This window comes from Scyliorhinus canicula, chromosome 9, assembly GCF_902713615.1.
Source record: "Scyliorhinus canicula chromosome 9, sScyCan1.1, whole genome shotgun sequence".
Lineage (NCBI taxonomy): Eukaryota > Metazoa > Chordata > Chondrichthyes > Carcharhiniformes > Scyliorhinidae > Scyliorhinus > Scyliorhinus canicula.
In genome coordinates, this window is record NC_052154.1 from 31076563 (window position 1) to 31101500 (window position 24938).

At 47.0% G+C, this 24938-nt stretch overlaps 1 protein-coding gene across 1 annotated transcript in view; it reads left to right on the top strand.

The window, feature by feature from the left end:
- Positions 1–24938, top strand: part of LOC119970874 (polycystic kidney disease protein 1-like 2) — a 129640-nt gene that overhangs the window by 102980 nt on the left and 1722 nt on the right. The window contains exons 31-35 of the mRNA XM_038805983.1: positions 2080–2207; positions 6815–6975; positions 9209–9419; positions 19994–20095; positions 23395–23526. Coding sequence (XP_038661911.1) covers positions 2080–2207; positions 6815–6975; positions 9209–9419; positions 19994–20095; positions 23395–23526 — 734 coding nt within the window. The remainder of the gene's footprint in view (positions 1–2079; positions 2208–6814; positions 6976–9208; positions 9420–19993; positions 20096–23394; positions 23527–24938) is intronic.

Sequence of the window (24938 nt, forward strand, 5' to 3'; positions counted from 1 at the left end):
TCGGCACTGACTTGCGGTGGGGATGGGCTCCGATACTCTCTACCATCATGGCCCTGGCATGGTGGGCCACATGGTGGGTCAAGTGGGCACATTTCCCCACGTGAGGTCCACCACACCAGGGTCACGATTGTAGAGTCCACAAGTAAACCGTGCCCACATGATTCCCGGTACAGGGACTGAAGAATCATGAGTGGGCGGAGCATCGGGTGCCAGGCCCAATAAATAGATGCAAATGGGCCATTACAACCCATTCAAAGTTATTTCCAAGCTCCTGCTGGCGTACGACGTGGAACCCGTTCACGCTGCCAGTGAGGGGTGGAAGCATGGCATTCAGATCTGCGCTCAGCACCAATCCGATTTTGCCCCGTGCCGGATTCTCCATCCCATTGGGGACACGTTCTGGGCATTCCCGGGGATGGAGATTCCCGCCTGTTATCTCTGTTTCCACATTCACAGATACTGCCAGACCGGCTGGGATTTTCTCACATTTTCTGTTTTTATTACCTATGAAGCCTCTGATTGATTAATCCTGTTGCTGTTGGGTGGAGTTTAATACGGACCATCACAGTGGGAAACATGGCAGCCCGGCCAAGTTAAACGTGGGGAAGTCTGCGCATCAGTCCCCCGATACTGAGGAAAGCTCCCATGATGACGCTGGAGGCAGGAAGGTGTCAATTGCAGGAAACTCACCCACTTGTGGTGGGATGTCATTCAGGATCATTAATGAGCAAGTTGACACCCATTATCCTTGAGCCTACCGGAACTTAGTGATGGCACAGGAATTAATTGGGAGCCACGTGGCTTTCCCATGATTCCCGGTGCTGTCCAACAAACCTTCCAGTGGCTCAGAATCAGGGGGAAACTCTCTGCTGATTGGAGTCATACCTCGCATAAAGGGAGATGGTTGTGGTGGTTGGAAGTCAATCATCTCAGTCCCGGGACATCACTGCAGGAGTTCCTCAGGGTAATGTCCTCGGTCCAGCGATCTTCAGTTGCTTCATCAATGTCCTTCCTTCCATCATAAGGTCAGAAGTGGGGAAGTTTGCTGATGACTGCACAATGTTCAGCACCAATCGCAACTCCTCAGACACTGAAGCAGTCTATGTTCAAACGCAATAAGACCTAGAAAATATCCAGGCTTTGGCTGACAAGTGGCCAGTTACATTCGTGCCACACACGTGCCAGGCAATGACCATCTTCTACAAGAGAGGATCTAACCATTGCCTCTTGATATTCAATGGCATTATCATCACTGAATCCCCCACTACCTACATTCTGGGGGTAACCATTGATCAGAAACTGAACTGGACTAGCCATATAAATACTGTGGCTGCAAGAACAGGTCAGAGGCCAGGAATCCTGTGGTGAGTAACTCACCTCCTCATTCCTCAAAACCTGTCTACTATCTACAAGACACAAGTCAGGAGTGTGATGGAATACTCTCCACTTGCCGGGATGAGTGCAGCTCCAGCAACACTGAAGAAGCTTGACACCATCCAAGACAAAACAGCTCGCTTGTTTGGCACCCTTTCTTCAAACATTCACTCCCTCCACCATTGACGCACAATAGCAGCAGAGTGTACCATCTACAAGATGCACAGCAGGAACTCATCAAGGCTTCTTAGATGGCAAAGATGCCAAACCCCCACTTGCTACTATCCAGAAGGACAAAAGCAGCTGACACAAGGGAATGTCACCACTGATCACCTCCTTGACTTGGAAATATATCACCGTTCCTTCACTGTTGCTGGGTCAAAATACTGGAACTCCCTCCCTAACAGCACTGTGGGCGTACCTACTCCATGCGGACAGCAGTTCTTGAACGCTGCTCATCATCACCTTTTCAAGGCCTATTAGGGATTGGCAACAATTGCTGATCTAGTCAGCGACACCCATATTCCTTTTTTTTAAATCTCTCAGCTGGGGAGATATAATAGAAGGATTAGACCAGAAATATTTGTTAATGTGCTGTAATATTTATTATTCTGTCCTTATATTTGGTGCTGATGAGTACTCAAACACTTGACCATACTATAGTGTTGCTGGAAATGCTCATTGATTGTAAACTTCATTTTCCAGGTGTCTTCCTTGGCAATGTGGAAATTGAAATCATCCGACTTTTCGACTATGTGGACCAGAATTATTCTTCCATCATTGGAGCACAAATTATCTTCATACTCATCGTTATTTATTACATGGTTATGCAGGTAGGTAGAATGTGAAGCTATTATGAAGTGACAACGAGTAGCTGCTTCCCTTCAGAGTGTGCGTCCTTCAGAGTGTGTGTCCTTCAGAGTGTGTGTCCTTCAGAGTGTGTGTCCTTCAGAGTGTGTGTCCTTCAGAGTGTGTGTCGTTCAGAGTGTGTGTCCTTCAGAGTGTGTGTCCTTCAGAGTGTGTATCCTTCAGAGTGTGTGTCCTTCAGAGTGTGTGTCCTTCAGAGTGTGTGTCCTTCAGAGTGTGACCTTCAGTGTGTGTGTCCATCAGAGTGTGTGTCCTTCAGTGTGTGTGTCCTTCAGTGTGTGTGTCCTTCAGAGTGTGTGTCCTTCAGAGTGTGACCTTCAGTGTGTGTGTCCATCAGAGTGTGTGTCCTTCAGAGTGTGTGTCCTTCAGAGTGTGTGTCCTTCAGAGTGTGACCTTCAGTGTGTGTGTCCATCAGAGTGTGTGTCCTTCAGTGTGTGTGTCCTTCAGAGTGTGTGTCCTTCAGAGTGTGTGTCCTTCAGAGTGTGTCCTTCAGAGTGTGTGTCCTTCAGAGTGTGTGACCTTCAGAGTGTGTGTCCTTCAGAGTGTGTGTCCTTCAGAGTGTGACCTTCAGTGTGTGTGTCCATCAGAGTGTGTGTCCTTCAGAGTGTGTGACCTTCAGAGTGTGTGTCCTTCAGAGAGTGCCTCCATCAATGTGTGCGTCTTTCAGAGTGTGCATCCTTCAGAGTGTGCATCTTCCAGAGTGTGTGACCTTCAGAGTGTGTGTCCTTCAGTGTGTGTGTCCTTCAGAGTGTGCGTCTTTCAGAGTGTGCGTCCTTCAGTGTGTGTGACCTTCAGAGTGTGTGTCCTTCAGTGTGTGTGTCCTTCAGTGTGTGTGTCCTTCAGAGTGTGCGTCTTTCAGAGTGTGCGTCCTTCAGTGTGTGTGACCTTCAGAGTGTGTGTCCTTCAGAGTGTGTGTCCTTCAGTGTGTGTGACCTTCAGAGTGTGTGTCCTTCAGAGTGTGTGTCCTTCAGAGTGTGTGTCCTTCAGTGTGTGTGTCCTTCAGAGTGTGTGTCCTTCAGTGTGTGTGTCCTTCAGAGTGTGCGTCTTTCAGAGTGTGCGTCCTTCAGTGTGTGTGACCTTCAGTGTGTGTGTCCTTCAGTGTGTGTGTCCTTCAGAGTGTGCGTCTTTCAGAGTGTGTGTCCTTCAGTGTGTGTGTCCTTCAGAGTGTGTGTCCTTCAGAGTGTGCATCCTTCAGAGTGTGCCTCCTTCAGAGTGTGTGTCCTTCAGAGTGTGCGTCCTTCAGAGTGTGTGTTCTTCAGAGTGTGCATCCTTCAGAGTGTGTCCTTCAGAGTGTGTGTCCTTCAGAGTGTGTGTCGTTCAGAGTGTGTGTCTTTCAGAGTGTGCGTCCTTCAGTGTGTGTGACCTTCAGAGTGTGTGTCCTTCAGAGTGTGTGTCCTTCAGTGTGTGTGACCTTCAGAGTGTGTGTCCTTCAGAGTGTGTGTCCTTCAGAGTCTGTGTCCTTCAGTGTGTGTGTCCTTCAGAGTGTGTGTCCTTCAGTGTGTGTGTCCTTCAGAGTGTGCGTCTTTCAGAGTGTGCGTCCTTCAGTGTGTGTGACCTTCAGTGTGTGTGTCCTTCAGTGTGTGTGTCCTTCAGAGTGTGCGTCTTTCAGAGTGTGTGTCCTTCAGAGTGTGTGTCCTTCAGAGTGTGCGTCTTTCAGAGTGTGTGTCCTTCAGTGTGTGTGTCCTTCAGAGTGTGTGTCCTTCAGAGTGTGCATCCTTCAGAGTGTGCCTCCTTCAGAGTGTGTGTCCTTCAGAGTGTGCGTCCTTCAGAGTGTGTGTTCTTCAGAGTGTGCATCCTTCAGAGTGTGTCCTTCAGAGTGTGTGTCCTTCAGAGTGTGTGTCGTTCAGAGTGTGTGTCCTTCAGAGTGTGCGTCCTTCAGAGTGTGTGTCCTTCAGTGTGCGTGCAGCCTGAAAGATGTGCTGTTAGGTGAATTGGACATTCTGAATTCTCCCTTAGTGTACCCAAACAGGCGCCGGAATGTGGCAACTAGGGGCTTTTCACAGTAACTTCATTGCAGTGTTAATGTAAGTCTAGAACATAGAACATAGAACATAGAACAGTACAGCACAGAACAGGCCCTTCGGCCCTCGATGTTGTGCCGAACAATGATCACCCTACTTAAACCCACGTAACCCGTAGACCCATAACCCAACAATCCCCCCATTCACCTTACACTACGGGCAATTTAGCATGGCCAATCCACCTAACCCGCACATCTTTGGACTGTGGGAGGAAACCGGAGCACCCGGAGGAAACCCACGCACACACGGGGAGGACGTGCAGACTCCACACAGACAGTGACCCAGCCGGGAATCGAACCTGGGACCCTGGAGCTGTGAAGCATTGATGCTAACCACCATGCTACCGTGAGGCCCCCTTACTTCTGACAATAAAGATTATTATACTTTTTTGGCACAGGACTAATAATCCAGAGACCAGGGATAATGCTCTGGGAATCTAGGTTCAAGTCCCATTAAATGAAAAATGAAAATCGCTTATTGTCACGAGTAGGCTTCAATGAAGTTACTGTGAAAAGCCCCTAGTCACCACATTCCGGCACCTGTTCGGGGAGGCTGGTACGGGAATCGAACCATGCTGCTGGCCTGCTTGGTCTGCTTTAAAAGCCAGCGATTTAGCTGAGTGAGCTAAACCATGATGGTAGGTAGTGCAATTTGAATCCAATAAAATCTGAAATTAAAAGTTTAAAGATGACCATGAAAATATTATTGATTGTTGTAAAAACACACCTGGTTCGCCAATATTCTTTAGGGACGGAAATCTGCCATCCTTACCTGCTCTGTCCTACATGGGACTCCAGATGCACAGCAATGAGATTGGCTGACTTTTAACTTAGCAAGCCATTCAGTTCAAGAGCAATTAGAAATGGGCAGTAAATGCTGGCCCATTCCATGAATTACTTTTTTTAAAAGATGGGCTATCACTTGTGTGCCTCTCTGTGCAGTCGGCTTATTCTGTTGCTGCCAGCTGGGTCACCTGTCCGCAATACCATCTGATGTCAATGAGGTGGCACCACCAAAATGGAGCCAACGTTCTGCTGGGGCAGCTAGCCCAGCCATTCTGGTGTTGGTCCCCTGATAGTTCAAATCTTTTATCCAACTGAGCTACATGAAGAGGAAAATGTTAAATGGCACAGTTATAGAGAGGTTTTGTTTTATTACTCTGCAAAACTGAGCCTGATTGCACTTAAAGAAGCTATAGCGACATCAGAGCTACTGTCGGCACCTAAACTGTCCTGAAATGCAACGAGATCTGCAAATGCTGGAAATACTCAGCCGGTCAGACAGAAGCTGTGTGTGTGTGTGTGTGTGTGTGTGTGTGTGGGGGGGGGGGGGGGGGGGGGGGGGGGACTGGTGTGTGGTGGGGGGGGGGGGGGGGAACTGGTCATTTTTCAGGTTTTAGAAAGGGAGTTTTGTCTGAAGCCTCTGATCAGCAGATGCTGCCAAAGACAAATGTAAGATAGCAATCACCCGATCGTAACCAGATTGAGTCTGCTGCTTTTGGTCTCGCTACAGACCGACTGAACCCTCAGCCCATTCATACAGGCCCGAAATTAGTTTCTGGCATTGCTCGGCTGCAGAGACCATTCCTTCATAATGGCGAAGGTTGTGCTCTGACTGCCAAAGTCACATAAACAACTTCATACCAACTGCACACAAGTGAGGTTTGTTTGTATAATTTACTCACAGTCATATTTGGAACTTTGCAACATGTTGCTAATATTACACAGGCTTAATTGGCCACTTAATCACTTTAATTGGCCACCAGGTCCCCTCGAGGGACATCCACCAGCTTCTACCTCCTATTCTGTCACCTCCACCTCCCTGTCCATCCCCAGAGGCGGTATATAATCCAGCCATGTTATCTAAAGACAAACTTGGTCGTCATAATCGCTATTTTAAATCAGAAAGTGAGGTGCAGCTACTTTATAATTACATAAAAGTTTCTGTTCTGTTTCTTAACGAGTTCACCCCTGAAACGATTTATTCCTCGCTGTGCTGATGTCCCAGTGGCCCTTTAGTCCTTCACCAAAGTGGCCATGGTGAGAGTTTTGACAGGGAGTATCGATAGGCTACTTCATTATGGAGCTGATCTCTCAGCGCAGCCCTCATGTGATGTTGGGCCTGGCACAGTTCCAGTTGGTGACCATTAGATGGTGATGAAAATCCTAGTCAACGTTCTCCTCCCGTCACACGGAGATTGAGGCTAGTTTGTTACATTCGTCATAGTTCTCGGACTGAGATAAAAGCTACTTCAGCACCAAGATGGAAACGCCCTGATTTAACTAAACGTCTCATTAACCAGTTGAACCATCAGAAGGCTTGCCATATTCATGAGTGAAGATTTTAAAGCGGTATTGATGCTGTAGTATTAAAAGACCAATCAACCATTACGGTGGAGAATGACTGAATTTAGATATTTTTAGGAATATAAAATGTTAAAAGAAACGATTTTTTAAAATCGCAAGTGGAATTTAAACCCAGTACCGTGATTGTGAGGAGAGATGTTTGTTATCAATCTTTCAAATGTACTCAAGCTAAATATTCTCTTTCAGGGTAAACTCCTAAAACAGAAAAGAATGAAGTACTTCTGGGACAAATGGAACCTGATTGATTTGGCCATTATCCTCTGCAGCTGGAGTGCGTTTGGCTTGTATATAAAACGGGCCGTGCTTGGAACGAGAGTTATAAATGACTACCTGCAAAATCGGGACAGGTTGTTAATCAAATTCTCATACCCCACATATTGCTGAAGATGTATTCGAACCAGTGGTCATGAGATTCTACTGTCTGGGCCTGTGCCCAGAATTATTTTTTGCTGGGTGATGTGACCCATTGTCTTAAGCATTTAAATTTACTGTTGACAGACGAAGCAGTACCCACTTCGAGGCAATGCAGTTCAATCATGGTCTCATGGCTAAATTAAACATGGCTAAATTTATATGCACCATGATGTGAAATCATCGTTCTTCTGCACAAGCCTCTATTTATTTAACTCGATGCATTTTGTGAGTGTGAGAATCCCACAATCTTTTCAGCAGCCACTAATGTTTCAAAAATAATTTCACTGCCTATAATAATAATCTTTATTGTCACAAGTAGGCTTACATTAACACTGCAATGAGATTACTGTGAAAAGACCCTAGCCGCTACATTCCCCTCGTCGCCACATTTGGGTACACAGAGGGAGAATTCAGAATGTCCAAATGACCTTACAGCACGTCTTTCGGGGCTTGTGGGAGGAAACCGGAGCACCCGGAGGAAACCCACGCAGACACAGGGAGAACGTACAGACTCCGCACAGGCAGTGACCCAAGCCGAAAATCGAACCTGGGACCCTGGCACTATGAAGCAACAATGCTACCCACTGTGCTACCGTGCCACCTGCGACGTAGTCTGACACATCTGAAAATGTGAAAGATTTTGTATAAATGCAAACTCTTTCTTTGCATCTGTTAATTTTTTGAAAAATAAATTTAGAGTACTCAATTCATTTTTTACAATTAAGGGGTAATTTAACGTGGCCAATCCACCTACCCTGCACATCTTTTGGATTGTGGGGCGAGACACATGCAGACATGGGGAGAATGTGCATACTCCACATGGACAGTGACCCAGAGCCAGGATCGAACCTAGGACCTCGGCGCCGTGAGGCTGCAGTGCTAACCACTGCACAACCCTGTTGCCCCAGCATCTGTTAATTTTGGCGTTTTCTTGCTTTCCCTGTGCCACACATTAATCAAAGCAGAGAGGAAAGAGTGAGAGGAAAAGAAAGAATTACATTTATCTATTGCCTTGTCTCACCCTCAGGACATCTGAAAATGCTTCCCCTCCAAGCGGAATTACTTTTGAAGTATACCCACTGTTGTTAAGCGGGCAAACCTGGGAGCCAAGTTATTAATATGTCTCACGAATAGCAGTTTTAATAAATGGGGCAAAATTCTCCGACCCCCAGCAGGGTCAGAGAATCGCCTGGGGGCGCCTAAAATCCCGCCCCCGCCATGGCAGAGATTCTCCGCCACCCGGGAAGTGGCGGGGGCAGGAATCTCACCCCGCCGATCGGAGAGGCCCCTACGGTGATTCTCCGGCCCGGATGGGCCGAGGTCCCGCTGCTGGGAGGCCTCTCCCGCCGCCGAGGTTTAAACCACCTCTGGGACGGCGGGCTCAGCGGCGCGAGCAGGCCCCCGGGGTCCTGGGGGGGCGGGGGGCGATCGAACCCCGGGGGGTGCCCCCACGGTGGCCCGGCCCGCGATCGGGGCCACCCGATCAGACTGCGGGCCAGTGCCTTGGCTGCACTATGTTCTTCTGCGACCGCCACGACCTCCGCCATGGCGGAGGCGGAAGAGAACCCCACATCGCGCATGCGTCGGCAGTGACGTCAGCGGCCAACTGCCGCTGACGTCACTGCCGGCGCATGCGCGGACCGGCGAAAGCCTTTCGGCCAGCCCCGCTGCCGGGGGCACCGGTTTTTTTGCGCCGGTTTTCTGGTGGCAACCGCTCCGGCGCGGGGCTGTCCCCCAAAGGTGGGGAGAATTCCCCACCTTTGGGGAGGCCCGACCCCTGAGTGGTTGGCGCCACTCCCCTACTCCGGGACCCTCCGTCACGCCGGGTAAGGGAGAATGCCGCCCAAGATCTGTAAATCGGTGTTTGGTTGGGTCGTTTGAGAATCAGGATACCGGGTGAATTCCCTGCTCTTTTTTGAGTAGTTTCATAGGATCTAAAAGACACCAGATGACCTGTTCCCACATCGTTTACCTGAATCATTCTGAGCTTGCATGGCACAATGGTGACTCCAAGCCCATTGTGCATCACGCAGAATTATTATACTTAGCTGAGCCTTCAAAGACTGAATATTTCAGTATGATAAAATCTATTGATATATTTAATAGTAAATATATATTTTTCAAGACCATTGTAAATCTAAGTTGATTGTTGGTGCTTCTTTCCAGGTTTATAAATTTCTATGAGTCTGCAATTATAGACTCAGGCCTGGGATACACGATTGCTTTCCTGGTGTCATTAGCTACTGTTAAACTGTGGAAACTGTTACATGTGAACCCCAAGATGCGTTTGATTACTTCTTCACTGCAGAGAGCCTGGAGTAATCTTCTGGGGCTTCTGGTCATCTTGCTGGTGTTGCTCATTGCCTACTCCTCTCTGGTAAGCAACCTATATCTCCATAGTAACAAATATTTTTAGATAACTGTTGGCCGTTGTTTAGATTCAGACTCCCAAACAGTATAAAACATCTACTTTGCGGGAACATACGTCAGCAGGTATAATGTGACTTTGGGCCTTAATGAAATAGGAAAATCGGCTCTCTGAAATTCAAATTAATCCAAACTGGACACACTTTAAACAGTACTACCATAGTGTTTTAATAGTGTTTTAATAAGCTTCTTCTTATTTGATTATGTGTATGGGTGTGTTTAATAAAAGTGCGCATGTGATGTCATTGGGTACTGGTGTCTGAAGCCAAACTGCATTATTACCTCAATGCTTTCTGGAGTAAAGAAGATTTAACTTTTACGTGTTTGACCACCTTTCTTGTGGTCAAGTTAGCACATCTTTCTGGCGATGGGGATTAAAAAGGACAAGAAAGAAATTTGAGGTGCAACGTGGTGACAAAGTTTTGTACATTGAGTAGCTACGTGGTCAGTGGCTCTGTTTGGGACTATCAGTTAGTTTGTGGAGGGGCACAAGGACTGGACTGACTATGTGGAAAGGTTGGGGCACTATTCCCTGGCAAACGGAATTGCAGGCGAAGATAAAAAGTGCTCAATTCTCCTGAGTGTGCGTGGGGCAAAGCTAATGAGGAATTTAGCAGCATCTCGGAAACCAAGGGACATTTCATTTGCGGAGTGAGTTGCACTCGTTCAGAATCATCACCAGCCTAAACCCTCAGTGATTGTCCAATGTTTTAAGTTCTATAGTCATTTTCAGAAGGCAGGATAGTCTGTAGCTGCTTTTGTTGCTGAACTGTGTCAACTCTCTGAGCCTATGAGGTTGGGGCAGTGTTAGAGGATATGCTCCAGGACAGATTGATCTGCGGCATTGATGAAGACAGCATAGAACCCGTTTTGTTGGGGTATAACACACTAAATTTCTGGAAGTTTCTCAAGCCATGGAGATGTCTCCCAACGATGCAAGGATATTCAAAAGGCACAAAGTGGGGCACAGGCAGGTGCAGTGCATCAAGTAAGAAAAGAGCCAGCAAACAAAAAGGCGAATGCAGTGGAATGTTTCAGGCGTGGAAGCACACGCTGTGCCAATCATTGCAAATTCAGTGATGCTGTGTGCCACAATTGCAACAAAAAGGGGCATTTGGCTAAAACGTGCAGATTTGATGGGCTGAATAGCCTCCTTCTGCACTGCAGGAATTCTATGATTCTATACATAGGGCAGCACGGTAGCATGGTGGTTAGCATAAATGCTTCACAGCTCCAGGGTCCCAGGTTCGATTCCCGGCTGGGTCACAGTCTGTGCGGAGTCTGCACATCCTCCCCGTGTGTGCGTGGGTTTCCTCCGGGTGCTCCGGTTTCCTCCCACAGTCCAAAGATGTGCGGGTTAGGTGGATTGGCCATGCTAAATTGCCCGTAGTGTCCTAAAAAGTAAGGTTAAGGGGGGGGTTGTTGGGTTACAGGTATAGGGTGGATACGTGGGTTTGAGTAGGGTGATCATTGCTCGGCACAACATCGAGGGCCAAAGGGCCTGTTCTGTGCTGTACTGTTCTATGTTCTATGTTCTATACAGGAGTGCTAAGAACCAGTCAAAGGCTGGGCAGGGAATTTCAAATTCAAAGAAGCATCAGTCTGCTACACACCACCTGGAAAGTGCAGAGCAGGAAGATAATTGCTCCAATAACATGTTTAATGTGATTCATAGAATTTACAGTGCAGAAGAAGGCCATTTGGCCCATTGAGTCTACACCAGCCCTTGAAAGAACACTCTACTTAAGCCCACTCCTCCACCTTATCCCCGTAACGTAGTAACCCCACCTAACCTTTGGACACTACAGGCAATTTAGCATGACCGATCTGCCTAACTTGCACATCTTTGGACGGTGGGAGGAAACCGGGGAACCCAGAGGAAACCCACACAGACACGGGGAGAAAGTGCAAACACCACACAGCCAGTCACCCTAGGCCGGAATTGAACCCGGGCCCCTGAAGCTGTGAGGCGGCAAAACTAAGCACTGTGTCATCGTGCCGCGCACAGATCGAGGTGCACGCAGAGCCTATTTATGCTACAGTGGGGGTCGATGGACAGAAACTTAAGATGGAGGTGGACACAGGAGCCTCTGCATCTGTCATTAGTGAGGAGACTTTCAGGAGGATTTGGATCCCTAAGCAGACGCCAGCCTTTATTCAGACAAGGGTCAACCTTCGAACATACACTGGCAAGACCATACTTGGAGTGTTTGAGGTGGATATTGTGCATAAAGCAAAGAACAAGAGCACGGCTCCTGGTAGTAAAAGTGCATGGGCCTAGTCTACTCGGATGTGACTGATTCAGGAGAATTCAGCTGAACTGGGGTGAGATAAAGCACACAAAAGGTAACAGAGGACATCATTCAGAAACATCCTGACGTTTTCAAAGACAAACTGGATACATTGCAGGGCACTACAATTAAATTGTTCGTAGATCCTCAGGCCACTTTCTTTTTCAAACTGAGGACAGTGCCCTACACCAAGAAAGGAAAAGTGGAGGAGGAGTTGGAGTGGTTGCAGAGGATGGGAATCATTGAGCCCATTCAGTTCTCCAATTGTCCCAGTTCTTAAAAGTGATGGAACTGTGCATATATTTGGGAATTACAAATCTACTATTAATCAGGTTTCCAAGCTGGGCGCTTACCCATTGCCGAGGATGGAAGATCTGTTTCCAACAACAGCAGAAGGCAAGACGCTTTCCAAACTTGACATGAGTCAAGCCTACCGACAGCTCTTTTTACAGGATGAGCCAAAACTGTTTGTCACGTACAACATCCACAAGGATTTGTTTTTTTGGGGTGTCTTCCACTCCAACGATTCTTCAAAATACAGTGGACAATCTGTTGCAGGAAATTCCCCGTGTGACAGTTTATTTGGACGATATCATGATTATAGGGAAAACTGCGGATGAGCACATCAACAACCCGGATAAAGTGTTAAAGAGATTTTCAGAGGCAGGTCTGTGTCTGAATTGTAGCAAGTGCTTCTCCCAGGCACAGGGTGTGGAATATCTGGGTCATAGAATCACAGTGCAAGGTCTGTCCCATGAGGAGGAAAAAGTTTGAGCTATCAAGGACGCTGAAAATTCCAAGAACGTGTCCGAGTTCAGGTCATTTCTGGATTTATTTTTACTAGTATGGGAATTTTGAACAGTATTGGCACTACTGTATCTGCTGTTTCACAAGCAGACCAAATGGAAGTGAGTCCAGCCCAAGAGGAAGGTTTCATGGACATGAAATCACTGCTATAATCAGCTAATCAGGACAGAGAGCTCATTCTGTCATGTGACACCTTGCCTTATGCCATCGTGGCAGTACTCTCTCATCTGATGGAGGACGGGTGAGAAACAAACCATTCAATTTGCATCATGCACACTGACAACAGCTGCGAAGGGATATTTACTGCTACACAAGGAATGTCTATCCATTTTGTTTTGAGACAGTTTCATCAATAACTTCTGTGGGCATCCATTCACCATATGTACTGAGTCATCATGTGGTCTGAGTCATCTTCCCTTACTGGATATGCCAACAAGACAGTATTTCCTCCGGAGAAAATATTCTTGCTTGAATAACTTTCAAATTCTCCTGCGAATGCCAAATAGATGAAATAGTGGACCGTCAGGGGTCTTGGTTTGTCCTGGGTGGCAAGATTCCTTATGGAGGGTTGGCCTCCTGTTATAGATAATGAAGAACTGGGACCATATGCCAAAGCCAAGGGTGAGCTGAGTGTGCAGGATTGTTGCTTTCTTTGGGGGTCCAGAGTGGCCCTTCCACCCCCTGCCATTCGCAAGTCACAGATAAAGGCCACGAGGCTCTTCTGGGTACGTACTGAATGAAAAGTTCAGCGGAGTCGGCAGACACGCTGCCACACTGCAGGGTCTGCGGGCCTGTGAGTCTGAGGGTCGGGCCTCCAGTTTAGAGTTCTTGGACCTGGCCAGGCAAACTTTGGCGAAATGTCCTTTTCTCCCGCAGTTGCTGCAGTTCGCTTTAGAGGCCGGGCAGTGCTGCCGGGGGGTTGGGACTGGCCGCAGAAATAGCAGGGTAGCCCCCCGTGGTGGGCAGGTGGCCGCGGGGCACAGGCCTGGGGTAGTCTTTGGTCGGGGGCCCACGAGGGGGTCGCGTGGTCAGCCGGGAACGCGTTAAGGCTTTGGAACGCTACTTCCAGAGAAGAGGCTAACATTACCATCTGATCCAGGTCCAGGGCCCCTTTTTTGAGTAGGCGCTGTCTCACGCAGTTGGACCGGACTCCCGCCACGTAGACGGCTCGGACGGGGAGTTCCATATGTTGAATGGCCATAATGGCCTGGTGGTTGCAGCTGCGTGCGAGGACTTTGAGGTCGCGTAGGTAGTCTTCTAGCGATTCCCCGGGACGCTGGCGGCGAGTGGTGAGGATGTGTCGCGCATATACCTCGTTCACGGGCCGTACATAGAGGCTTACGAGCACCGTGAGGGCGTCTGCGTAGGAGGAGGCCTCATCGAGTTGAACTGAGATTCAATGGCTCACCCGTGCGTGGAGGAGGCTCAGCTTCTGTTCGTCGGTGATGGAAGGCGTGGAAGAGGTGGCGGGATAGGCCTTGAAGCAGCGGAGCCAGTGTGAAAAAATTTATTTTGCCTCCGCAGCCAGCGGATCGAGTTCCAGTCGGTCAGGTTTGAGGGCCGATTCCATAGTTGCGTTGTAGTTGATTAAATTGATGCGACCATCAATTCACTAAATAAACTGTGGCTTTAATCAACTAGAACCGACTACGGGCTTTCCACGATGACCTCTGCCATCCGGGGGTCACCCGGCTTATCCACTACATCAAGGCCCGCAACCTGCCCTACTCCACCGAGGTCAGAGCTATGACCACGGACTGCCAGATCTATGCGGAGTGCAAACCGCACTTCTATCAACCTGGTGAAGGCATCCCAGTCATTTGAGCACCTCAGTATTGATTTCAAAGGGCCCCTCCCCTCCAATAACCACAATACATATTTCCTCAACATTATTGGTGAGTTCTCCCGCTTTCCCTTTGCAATCCCTTGCCCCGACATGACCACGTCCACCGTCATTAAAGCCCTACATAGTGTCTTCACCCTGTTTGGTTTCCCCAGTTATGTCCACAGTGATCGGGGCTCGTCGTTCATGAGCGACGAACTGCGTCAGTACCTGCTCAGTAAGGGTATCGCCTCAAGCAGGACTTCCAGTTATAACCCAGTTATAAGGAAACGGGCAGGTAGAGAGGGAGAACGCGATGGTCTGGAAGACCGTCCTACTGACCCTGCGTTCCAGGAATCTTCCAGAATCTCCCCGATGCGCTGCACTCTATTAGGTCCCTACTTTGCATGGCCACAAACGAGACCCCTCATGACCGCCTATTTGTTTTCCCTGCAAGATCCACCTCAGGGACCTCACTTCCGTCCTGGCTGAAGACACCGGGGCCCGTCCTACTCAGAAAACACGTCAGGAACCATAAGTTCGACCCTCTGGTAGAGAGGGTCCAGTTCCTACACTCCAACCCCCAGTAAGCATTTAGCAAACACCCTGATGGCCGACAGGATACGGTCTCCCTCCGGGACCTGGCGCCCACCGGTTCCACCACCACCACCACCGCCGCCCAACCTACCATGACCAGCGCCTCCGCCCCTATATGGCTTCTGCGCTCCCTCCTGCCCGCCATCCTCCCTTCACCAATCCACAGGAATGAAGCTCCAGAAGAGATGCTCCTGGAGTCCATGTCTGTACCCACACCGGCGCCCTCACTACCGATGTCAGCACGGACGAATTCGACACCCGGGCCAGCAACAAAGCCAGAACTTCGGCGATCACAGCGCACAATCCGTGCTCCGGACCGGCTGAACTTATGAACCTGTCACCCCCGCCGGACTTCATTTTTTTAACAGGGGGTGAATGTGGTGAATGTATTATATCAATAATCCACCATTGTATCTGTGCTATGCTGTTGCCCTTGTATTTGTATCTGCTGTTGCCCTTGTGGGCTCCACCTATTGGCCATTGTATGGCATTATCCATAAGGGAACATGTTGGGGCCTGTATGGGCTCCGCCCATGGCTCCTCCCCTTGAAGGGAGGTATAAAGAGCAGTCGACCTGTAGGAAGTTCTCAGTGTTAGATCAGTCGCAGGCAGGCACTGTTCTAGTTGATTAAAGCCACAGTTTATTTCTACTCTTGTCTCGAGTGAATTGATGGTCGCATCACAGAGCGAACTTCAGGCACTGAAATAAGACTGAAGAGAATGGCAGGCAGTACTTTGGGAACTGAGCTCTCGTGGTTCTCAACTCCAGTAAGCTTGTGTTTAGTTGTTTTTAGCTGTGGCCAGTGTCTGAAGCCAATTATTATCACCTTAATGTTTTCTGAAGCAAAGAAAATTTAATTTACCTTTCTTGTGGTCAGTTACCACAAGTACAAACAGTTCATATTGGACTAGGAGCAATCATGACACTTAATTCCAGTACTGTATCCACAAACGGCAACAGGTCTTTCACCGGCTAAAATGCAGATGGGTAGGAAGCCAAAGGCTGACCCGAATCTGCTGCATCCAAATGCCAAAGCGAGAGTGGGCAGGAGACAGGAAATGCAGAAGGAGAGGCATTTCAATCGGAGGAATTGACTGTGTCTGTGTCAGGATTTTCAGCAGTAACCAACAATAGCTGCCTAGAGTTATTCTGAACCAAAGTGGCCCAGTATCGTTAGCGGTGAAGCTGATGAATGGAAGCGTCATTTGCAGACACTGAGACCACATTTGTCTACACCACAACTCTGAGACAGCCAAGTTTCCAGATCACACAGCAGAAGGAAATGTGGCTGTGGAAATTCAACAGGAAGTGGTTCCAGTGGATGCAATTCCAGGAGAGGTTGAAAGACATTCTCTCACTAATACCCAACCTACCTCTGTGCCCTCAAGTCTAGCCCAACTGAATCACGACTTTCCAGTGTCTACTGAGTCACCAGTGGTTCTTTGCAGATCACAACATAGTCGCAAAGTTCCTGAAAGACTGACCTATTAGTTGTGACATATGTGTTCTGATGTTTGGTGCTGTCTCGCCTTAAGGGGAATTGAAATTTTAGGGGGAAGAAGTGTTGTGGAGTGTTTTTGTAGTGTTTTAATAAGCACCTTCCTATTTGATTATGTGTATGGATTCTTTAACAAAGGTGTGCCTGACATCACGGGGTGTGTGGGCATGTGCCAGTTTTCAGTTTAGCCACGAGGAGCTTGTGTGTAGTTGTTTTTAGCTGTGGCCGATGTCTGAAGCCTATTATTATCACCTTAATGTTTTCTGAAGCAAAGAAGGTTTAACTTACCTTTCTTGTGGTCAGTTACCACAAGTACAAACAGTTCATATTGGACTAGGAAACAATCATGACACTTATTCCTCAGATACTGCGGCAAATTACTCAGAGTGATCCTGAAAGTGTTCTATTTAAATCTATCCAGGTATTGCCACCTGGTTGAGAAATCAGATAAAAATTGTGAATTTGAAGCTTCATATTGTTTCTGTTTGGGACAATCCGATGGCCTGATCTTGTACCTAAAGACACTCATGCTGGAACATTGGTAGGATTTTATTTGCACGCATGATCCTCTGTGCAAACACAGCCAAGCTGTGAAAAGCAATATCAAATAAATAGGAAACAAAGATACAAAGGACAAGAGATGGATTAAGTCATTGATGTGGCCTGAGAGGAGGTCACCAGCCAAATATTGGTCCAACATGCAGAAATATCAGCAGGGAGGCTTAATTTGTCAACATTTGGAAATATTAAAATGAAAATATAAGCTATATCTTTCAACCTATTTAGAGTGTATTACCAATTGTGAACTGCCCGAGGGCAGATCCTGACCCAATCCTCACGCATGAAATTCTTGAGCCACTTATCTAGGGAACAGTAACTCAATCAAGCAAATACAAATTTTATTGAGTTGATTTAATCCGCGGGTCATTGACACATGCATCATTTTAATTGAACTACTCACACGTAGTCTGGAGACATAGTTATTCCCAAGTTTCGAGATATCATCAAAAATTGACACTTAAACAAGAGAATCCTTGCGAATTAAAAATGAACTGTCTCCAATTATCCCCCCCCCCCCCCCCCCCCCCCCCCCCCACCACCACCACCACCACCACCACCACCACCACCACCCCAATGCTTTATATATTAAGTAACACGTATTATCCTGATTTTTCTTTCAATTCTCCCACTGGCAGGTCTGTGCCAGGAATAAATGGAGAGTAAGAGTTTTTCATGGCAGTAAAGGCTGTTGTTTAAAAATGGTTACTAGTGACATGAGTGAGCCTTTGGCTGTGTGTTAACTAACGTTCTTGTTTTTTAAATCAGCGTTTGATCCCCACCGCCACTTCAGTGGTTGGAGACTAGAATTTAGTCTTTAAATAGCTGGATGATCTCCCAATAGTTACTCTGAAAAGAGTGGTTCAGTGGTTCTATTCCCTCCCTCCTCCCCATGCCTCTCGGTGAAAGCGTTGGGTTCAAACCCAATTCAATCGGCCCCAGTGAACAAATGGAGTCCAGGGGGCGGCACGGTAGCACAGTGCGTAGCACTGTTGCTTCACAGTGTCAGAGACCTGGGTTCGATTCCCGGCTTGGGTCACTGTCTGTGCGGTGTCTGCGCGTTCTCCCTGTATCTGCCTGGGTTTCCTCCAGGTGCTCCAGTTTTCACACACAGGCCAACGTTGTGCACTTTAGATGGATTGGCCATGATAAATTGCCCTTAGTGTCCAAAAAGGTTGGGTGGGATTACTGGTTTATGGTGATACGGTGGAGGTGTGGGCTTAGGTTGGATGCTCTTTCCAAGGGCCGGTGCAGACCCGATGGGCTAAATGGCTCCTTCTGCACTGTTTATTCTACATAAAAACTGTAAGACAAGCGTCAGAAGGTTTCAGCTACCATTCCTTAGTAAGTAATTCAAGAATCTCATGGATAAGGCTTGATTTGGGACTTTCCTAAGGACAGAATACAGGGGGTAGATTAGTGATCTGTGCATTAAAATTGTCCTGGCATAAACAAATCTTTAAAAACCCTATTATATGGCACTAGATGTTAATCCTATCCATTAAAACGTAGAGTGCTCAGATCATTCTATTCTGATTAGAGTGGAGTAATTTTCGTGTCCACCAAAGATCTCCCTCTTATTTCTCATCTACATGCAGCCTCTTGGTAACAATACCTGAAAAAGTGTCATGTTATACATGTATGTAATGACACTAATCTCTACTTCACACCACCGCTATCGACCCCCTTCACTCTATAAGTTGTCATTATGGTTATTTGACATAAAACATTGGATGAGCAGAAATTCCCCCAAATAAATATTGCAAAGGTCAAAGCCTCAAGCTCCAACCCTCTTTCTGCCTACTGAATGAGGCTGAACCACACTGTTCACAATCTTGGTGTCATATCTGACTCCAAGATCAGCTTTGAACTGCATATTTATGCCATTACTAAGGGTGTCTATTTCTACCTCCGCAACATTGCATGACTCTACCCCATCTCATCTTACCCTGCCCGCTGAAACCCTCATCCATTCCCTTGCTATTGAGTATTCCAACTAACTCCTGGCTGGCCCCTATCTTCCACATTCTGTAACCTTAAGCTCATCCAAAAGGCTGATGCTTGTGTCATTGCTGACGTAAAGTCTCATTCGCCCATCGCTTTGTGCCTGCTGACCTACATTAGCCATTGGTTAAGCAACACCTAAATTTAAAAATTCTCATCCTTGCCTTGAAATCATTCCATAGCCTCATCCCTCTCTATTTCTATGACTTTCGCTAGTCCAACATTCCGCGATATCTGTTCTCTTCCAATTCTGGCCTTTTGACATTATCGATTTTAGTTACTCCACCATTGTCTTCAGCTGCCAAGGCCCTAACCTCTGGAATTACCTCCCAAGCCTCTCTGATCCTCTTTCTTGCTTCCCTCCTCTTTGACCAAGCTTTTAGTCATCATTTTCTAATGGCCCTGTGGTGAATCACAGTCTGTGTAATTCACACTGTTATTATATATGATGTACAGTGTCTATGTAAGCTCGGTATACGAGCAGTTGTGCGGCTCTGCCCATAGGGGGAGATGAGGAGTTTGTACTGGGCTCCACCCTTGGCTCCGCCCATGGCTCCTCCCACTAACCGGAAGTATAAAGCTTGGCAGTCGTGAGCCTGCTCTCAGTTCATCTCGTCACAGGCAGGCTCTGTTGAAAGACTATTAAAACCACTGTTCACTTCTAACCACGTGTCGCGTGAATTGATGGTCACATCAATCCCTTTGTGACTCGGTGTCACAGATTGTTGGACAACACTCCTCTCAAGTCCTTTGGGATGTTTTACGATGTTAGAGGTGCCATGTAAATGAACGTTATTATTTTATAGTTTATCCCTGAAAGGTATATCAGAAAGTCACATGGACACTGTTGAGTTCACAATTTAATTGCCTGCCCATAGTAACATACAGCTCTTATGTGTTATGCCTTACATTATAGTTAATTAATGATTGAATCTCTCTCCCACAGTGTTACTTGGTGTTGGGTCTGAACTTATCCTCCTACAGAACTTTCAGTAGTTCAGTTATAACAATTATCCGCCTGCAGCTGGGAACCTTCAACTATGATGAGGTGGGATATCACTAACTTTACAGTTTAGTTTGTGATTACAGTGCTTATAAAAATACAGCAGAAGTGACAAAAATGCCCAGGACAATTTGCTAACCACTCTGACCAATTGTACATGTCAGGGATCAATAAACTGTTGGTAAATAATTATGAAGCAATAATTTTTGTTTGCACAACGTGTACGGTAGTGAAAGATTCCACCTCTTTGGAAGTTTACACGGATCTTTCATCCTTCCACTGACACTTGCCAAACTTCTACATTCAGTTAATTTCTCTCTCAATGTCATCATGGCAATTGTCATATATCCTGGCAACATATCAACGTTTATCCATTTAACAAAATGAACCATTGATCAGTAGGAAGAGAAAGAGGTTTGGTAAGGAGTAAATAAGAGGGGAGCATTAAATTGGTCATTCTAAATGATCAATAAATGTTAGAAGGATTTCTGCCAACAGGAGACAAAATTAAACAAAGAACATTTGTTGCATTGATTTTTGGGATATGCCAAAGATTCATTGAGAGTTGTGTTGAAAAGGTGGCGGTCTACCATATTAACCACAACAGTAAATACGGTGATGGTTCTTCCATCCGACACTGTTAGGATTATTTGGGTCATCTTCCGGCCACTTCAGAGGTTTTTATACATAGCTTGGGACAGAAATTATCTGTGAGCCTGATTGAGTATTGTTGGTAGATTTGTTTCCATGGGGGGACTTTGAAATGTTTCTGACTGTAGCGTAGACTGGTTCACATTGAATGATCAAAGGGGGCAATAATTTGTTTCATGTGTTATTGCAACACACATTGTCGCAGTATTACTGCGCCATCTATGACCTAAACTATGAAACTACAAGATCTATTTGTAGGGCTTCAGCAAATCTGAATAATATTGAATAATATTTGAGGCAAAATACCGAAGTTAAACCATCTGGTGCATTTTAATATAATTCAAAGTCTTAAATGAGGGACCATAAAGAAAATAGAAACTCTCCACATAGTTCTCCAAGTTCAAGCTGTTTTATTGAATAGTTCAGTCCGCTCTGTAAACTTACAGATCTTTCTTCTGCTTGTGCAACACATTACAATAAGTGAGCCTTAAAGTAGTCCTCGTGGATTGGATGATGACAAACGTAACTGCGGATTAAGAAAGGAGGGAGACAGGGAACAATAGATCCATTATCCTGTCTTTAGTATTGAGGAAAATACTACAATCTATTATAAAAGGACAAGGTAACAGGCCACTTGGAAAATCACTGTAATTAGGCAAAGTCAGCACAGTTTTATGAAAGGGAAATCATGTTTGACAAAAATATTAAGAGAATTGTGAGGGTATATTGCAGGGTAGGTAGGATGGGTCGTAACCTCCGAGCTCCATGGCAGTGTGGGGGGGGGGGGGGGGGGGGGGGGGGGGGGTATTCCAAAGATGTTCTGGGGGATTGCCCCCCCCCCCCCTCTCCCCCACCACTGGAGCTCTAGGCATGGATTGCAGGGCATTTGCCTGGGAAGTGCAAACTTCTGATGGGAAATTACTCTGCTTTGGAGACCATCTGAAAACGTGATAACCTCCTGAACTAACCCCCATGGGGCCCACCTCCCCACCCCCCGCCCCCAGCGGGCTCCCCAAACCTCAACCATATGCCCCACTGGTCAACTGCCCCCACGGGACTCCCCCACCTCATAAAGGACTGCAACTCCCCCCCCCCCCCAACCGAAATAAGCACCCCAGCCTACAGGATTTTCCTCATTTCCCCATGGGGACACTGCGCCCATACTTTTAGAATCAGTGCACATATTCGGTGAAATAAAAGCAGGGTACTGCTGGTGCTGGAAATCGGAAATAAAAAAAGAACATTGTGGAAAAGCAGCACAATTTGGTGTTAAATCTGTGACGCGGAATGGGCCCCTCACAATCTGTTGGCCTGGCTCAGACGACCATTGTGCAATTTGTCTTTTAAACACACCCCTTAGGTGCTAAATATAGGCTCACGGCTGCTCACACAGCTGAGTGCTGCCTGTGTCCTTTGAATGCTCAGAAGGCCTCTGAATTCATGCCAGCAGAGTGCTGGCCCATTTGCGTGTCCCGAAACTCTTACAAAATAGCGCCCCCAATGGGAGCGTGAGCCGCACACAATTTAGTCTCAGTGTCAGCACAAAGGGAGAATCCTGCTCTACATTCTCCCGCTGGGAATGAATCACCACTGATCTGCACTCAGGCTGGGAGCGAGAATCCAGTGGCAATTCCCTATTCCTCACATCGCAAATATATGCATGGTGGGGATTGCGAGGGATTCTGTCACCAATCCTACTTTCAGGCAGCATTTTGAGTGGTTGGCCAATAGCATGCTCCGGTGGCTGGGCACCCCCCCCCCCCTCACCCCACCCCCTTCTCATCACCCCCCCCCCCCCCCCCCCCCCCCCCCCGACGATGATAAGAATTTCTGAGTCCCCCCCCCCCCACTCCTTCCCTTCCCCAACGAACCCCCCACCAGAGCCCCATCACAGCGACCCCCACCCCATAAGAGAGACCTGCGCCAGGAAGCTAGACGGCAGTGCACACAGAGACAGTGGAGTGACTTGTCTGCCTCTGCAGCCCCGTGTTTCTTGGTGGTTCACCGTCGCCAGCAGCAGGATTCTCCATTTCCACCGCTGGGCAATGTGAGTCCCCATTGGAGATAACCCACGCCGCCGGGAAACCCGCTGGAGGGGTTGTGCTTCCGGCGGCACGGAGAATCCCACTGGCAGAGAATTCCGGCCAGTCAAAAAAACCACTGGTTTAAAACTCACCTGTGCTGGCTCAGGCAGAGGAAGCAGCAACTGTAAATTCCTAAAAAGGGGAAATCACATCAGCTGTGATTAAACCCCCTTAGATCTTTGATCTGCTACACTTTAATTCACATCAATGTGAAATTGATTTTAACAGGCTATGATTGACAGTTTACATACGGCCAGCTGTCTGGATTGTTTAACCTCATTTCCCTTCACGCTTGAGTGGATCTCAAGTAGCCTGCTGTGAAACTAACCACAGTGTTTATAAACATTTAGCTCTGATTAACAACTCTTGGACCACATCAAAGCCAGTTCAGTGCTCTTGCTTCCTCGTTTTCAAAATTGCCCTTAGTGTTGGGTGGGGTTACTGGGTTATGGGGATAGGGTGGAGGTGTTGACCTTGGGTAGGGTGCTCTTTCCAAGAGCCGGTGCAGACTCGATGGGCCAAATGGCCTCCTTCTGCACTGTAAATTCTATGATAATTTATTTATAAACTACGAATTACGTCAATCATTTTTCTCTTTCCCTTGTTCAGGTGATGAGAACTACTCCATTCATGGGTGCATTAATCATCGGTACCTGTGTTATCTTCATTGGATTTGTCCTCTTAAATGTGCTTGTCTCTGCCTTACTTGTGTCCTTCAGCGAGGAACGACGTAATCCACTGGTTTGTATCGAAACAAACTTGGACCCTTTATTTTGTTTTTGCTAAAATAAATTGCACAATTACAACTTAACATACATACACACACAGGCAGCCAAGCTTGTTTAAGCACACATAAACGCAATTGGAGATTGTCAGAGACGACTGATGTTTTTCCCTCCACTGTTAAGTCACTAGTTAATGCACAAGGTTGATAAAACTGCATGATTTGCATTCCTGCTCTCATTGTACCTTAGGAATCTCATTATAAGCATGAAAATAATATATATTAATCTCTTGTTGCATTTCACATTGCCTTTGGAGGTTGTGCTGTGCTGGTTTGGCTCATATAAAATGAGCACTGCTACAATCTCAGCTGATGTTATTAATGGGCAGCACGGTGACACAATGGTTTGCACTATTGCCTCACAGCGCCAGAGATCGGGTTCAATTCGGGCCTTGAGTTACTGTCTGTGTGGGGTTTGCACGTTCTCCCCGTGTCTGCGTGGGTTTCCTCCGGGTGCTCCGCTTTTCTTCCACAGTCCAAAGACGTACAGGTTAGGTGGATTGGCCACGCTAAAATTAACCCATAGTTTAAGTGGAGTTATGGGGATAGGGAGCGGCCCTAGGTAGGGTGCTCTATCAGAGGGTCAGTGCAGACTCGATGGGCCAAATGGTCTTCTTCAGCACTGTAGGGACTCTATGGACAAGTCAGATCCCAGAGTGAAATGGCTTGATAGATCCTAACTTGTAATTTTTTTCAGAAACTATGGAGGAAAAAAATCACAGGAGTCTGCTGATGAGCTTTTAACATCAAGAATAAAGCATTTATTAAAGAATAAAAATGAACTATATTACACCAGTAACAAAAAGTTGAAAAGATCTCAATAAAAACACAAGAAAATGATTCAAATATTCACAATTCCTTCACCCCAGCTAGATCTTTAAAGATAGATTAAAAACTTGGATGGATAAAAACAATTTACCCTATTTATCTTATACTCTAATATTCAGGGTACGTATTCGAACTGTGGTCAGACATATCACACTCCAAAGTAACTGACTGATGCAACCAAAGCAGATTCTATGGATTTCTCAACAGCCCCATCCAAACACTTGTTCAGATGTCAGTTGACCAGCTTCACTGAAACTCTGGCTCCGTGCTGAGCAGAACACCACTTTGCCAAAGGATATCTTTGCTCTAAATGACCCGCAGCACAGAGTCACTAACCTTTGGCTGCTCTCTGGGGCCTCCAGGGCTTTTCTCAAGCACACTTTGTATCAAGTCTGCTCTCTGCAGCTCACTTTCTTTAATTCGGAACCTGTGGGGGGACTGTCCCTGATACACATGGGACATCCCCCAGAGTATGTACCACCCCCTTCCCACCTTTTCACCAACTTATAGATAGAATTAGAAATTACAGTGCAGAAGGAGG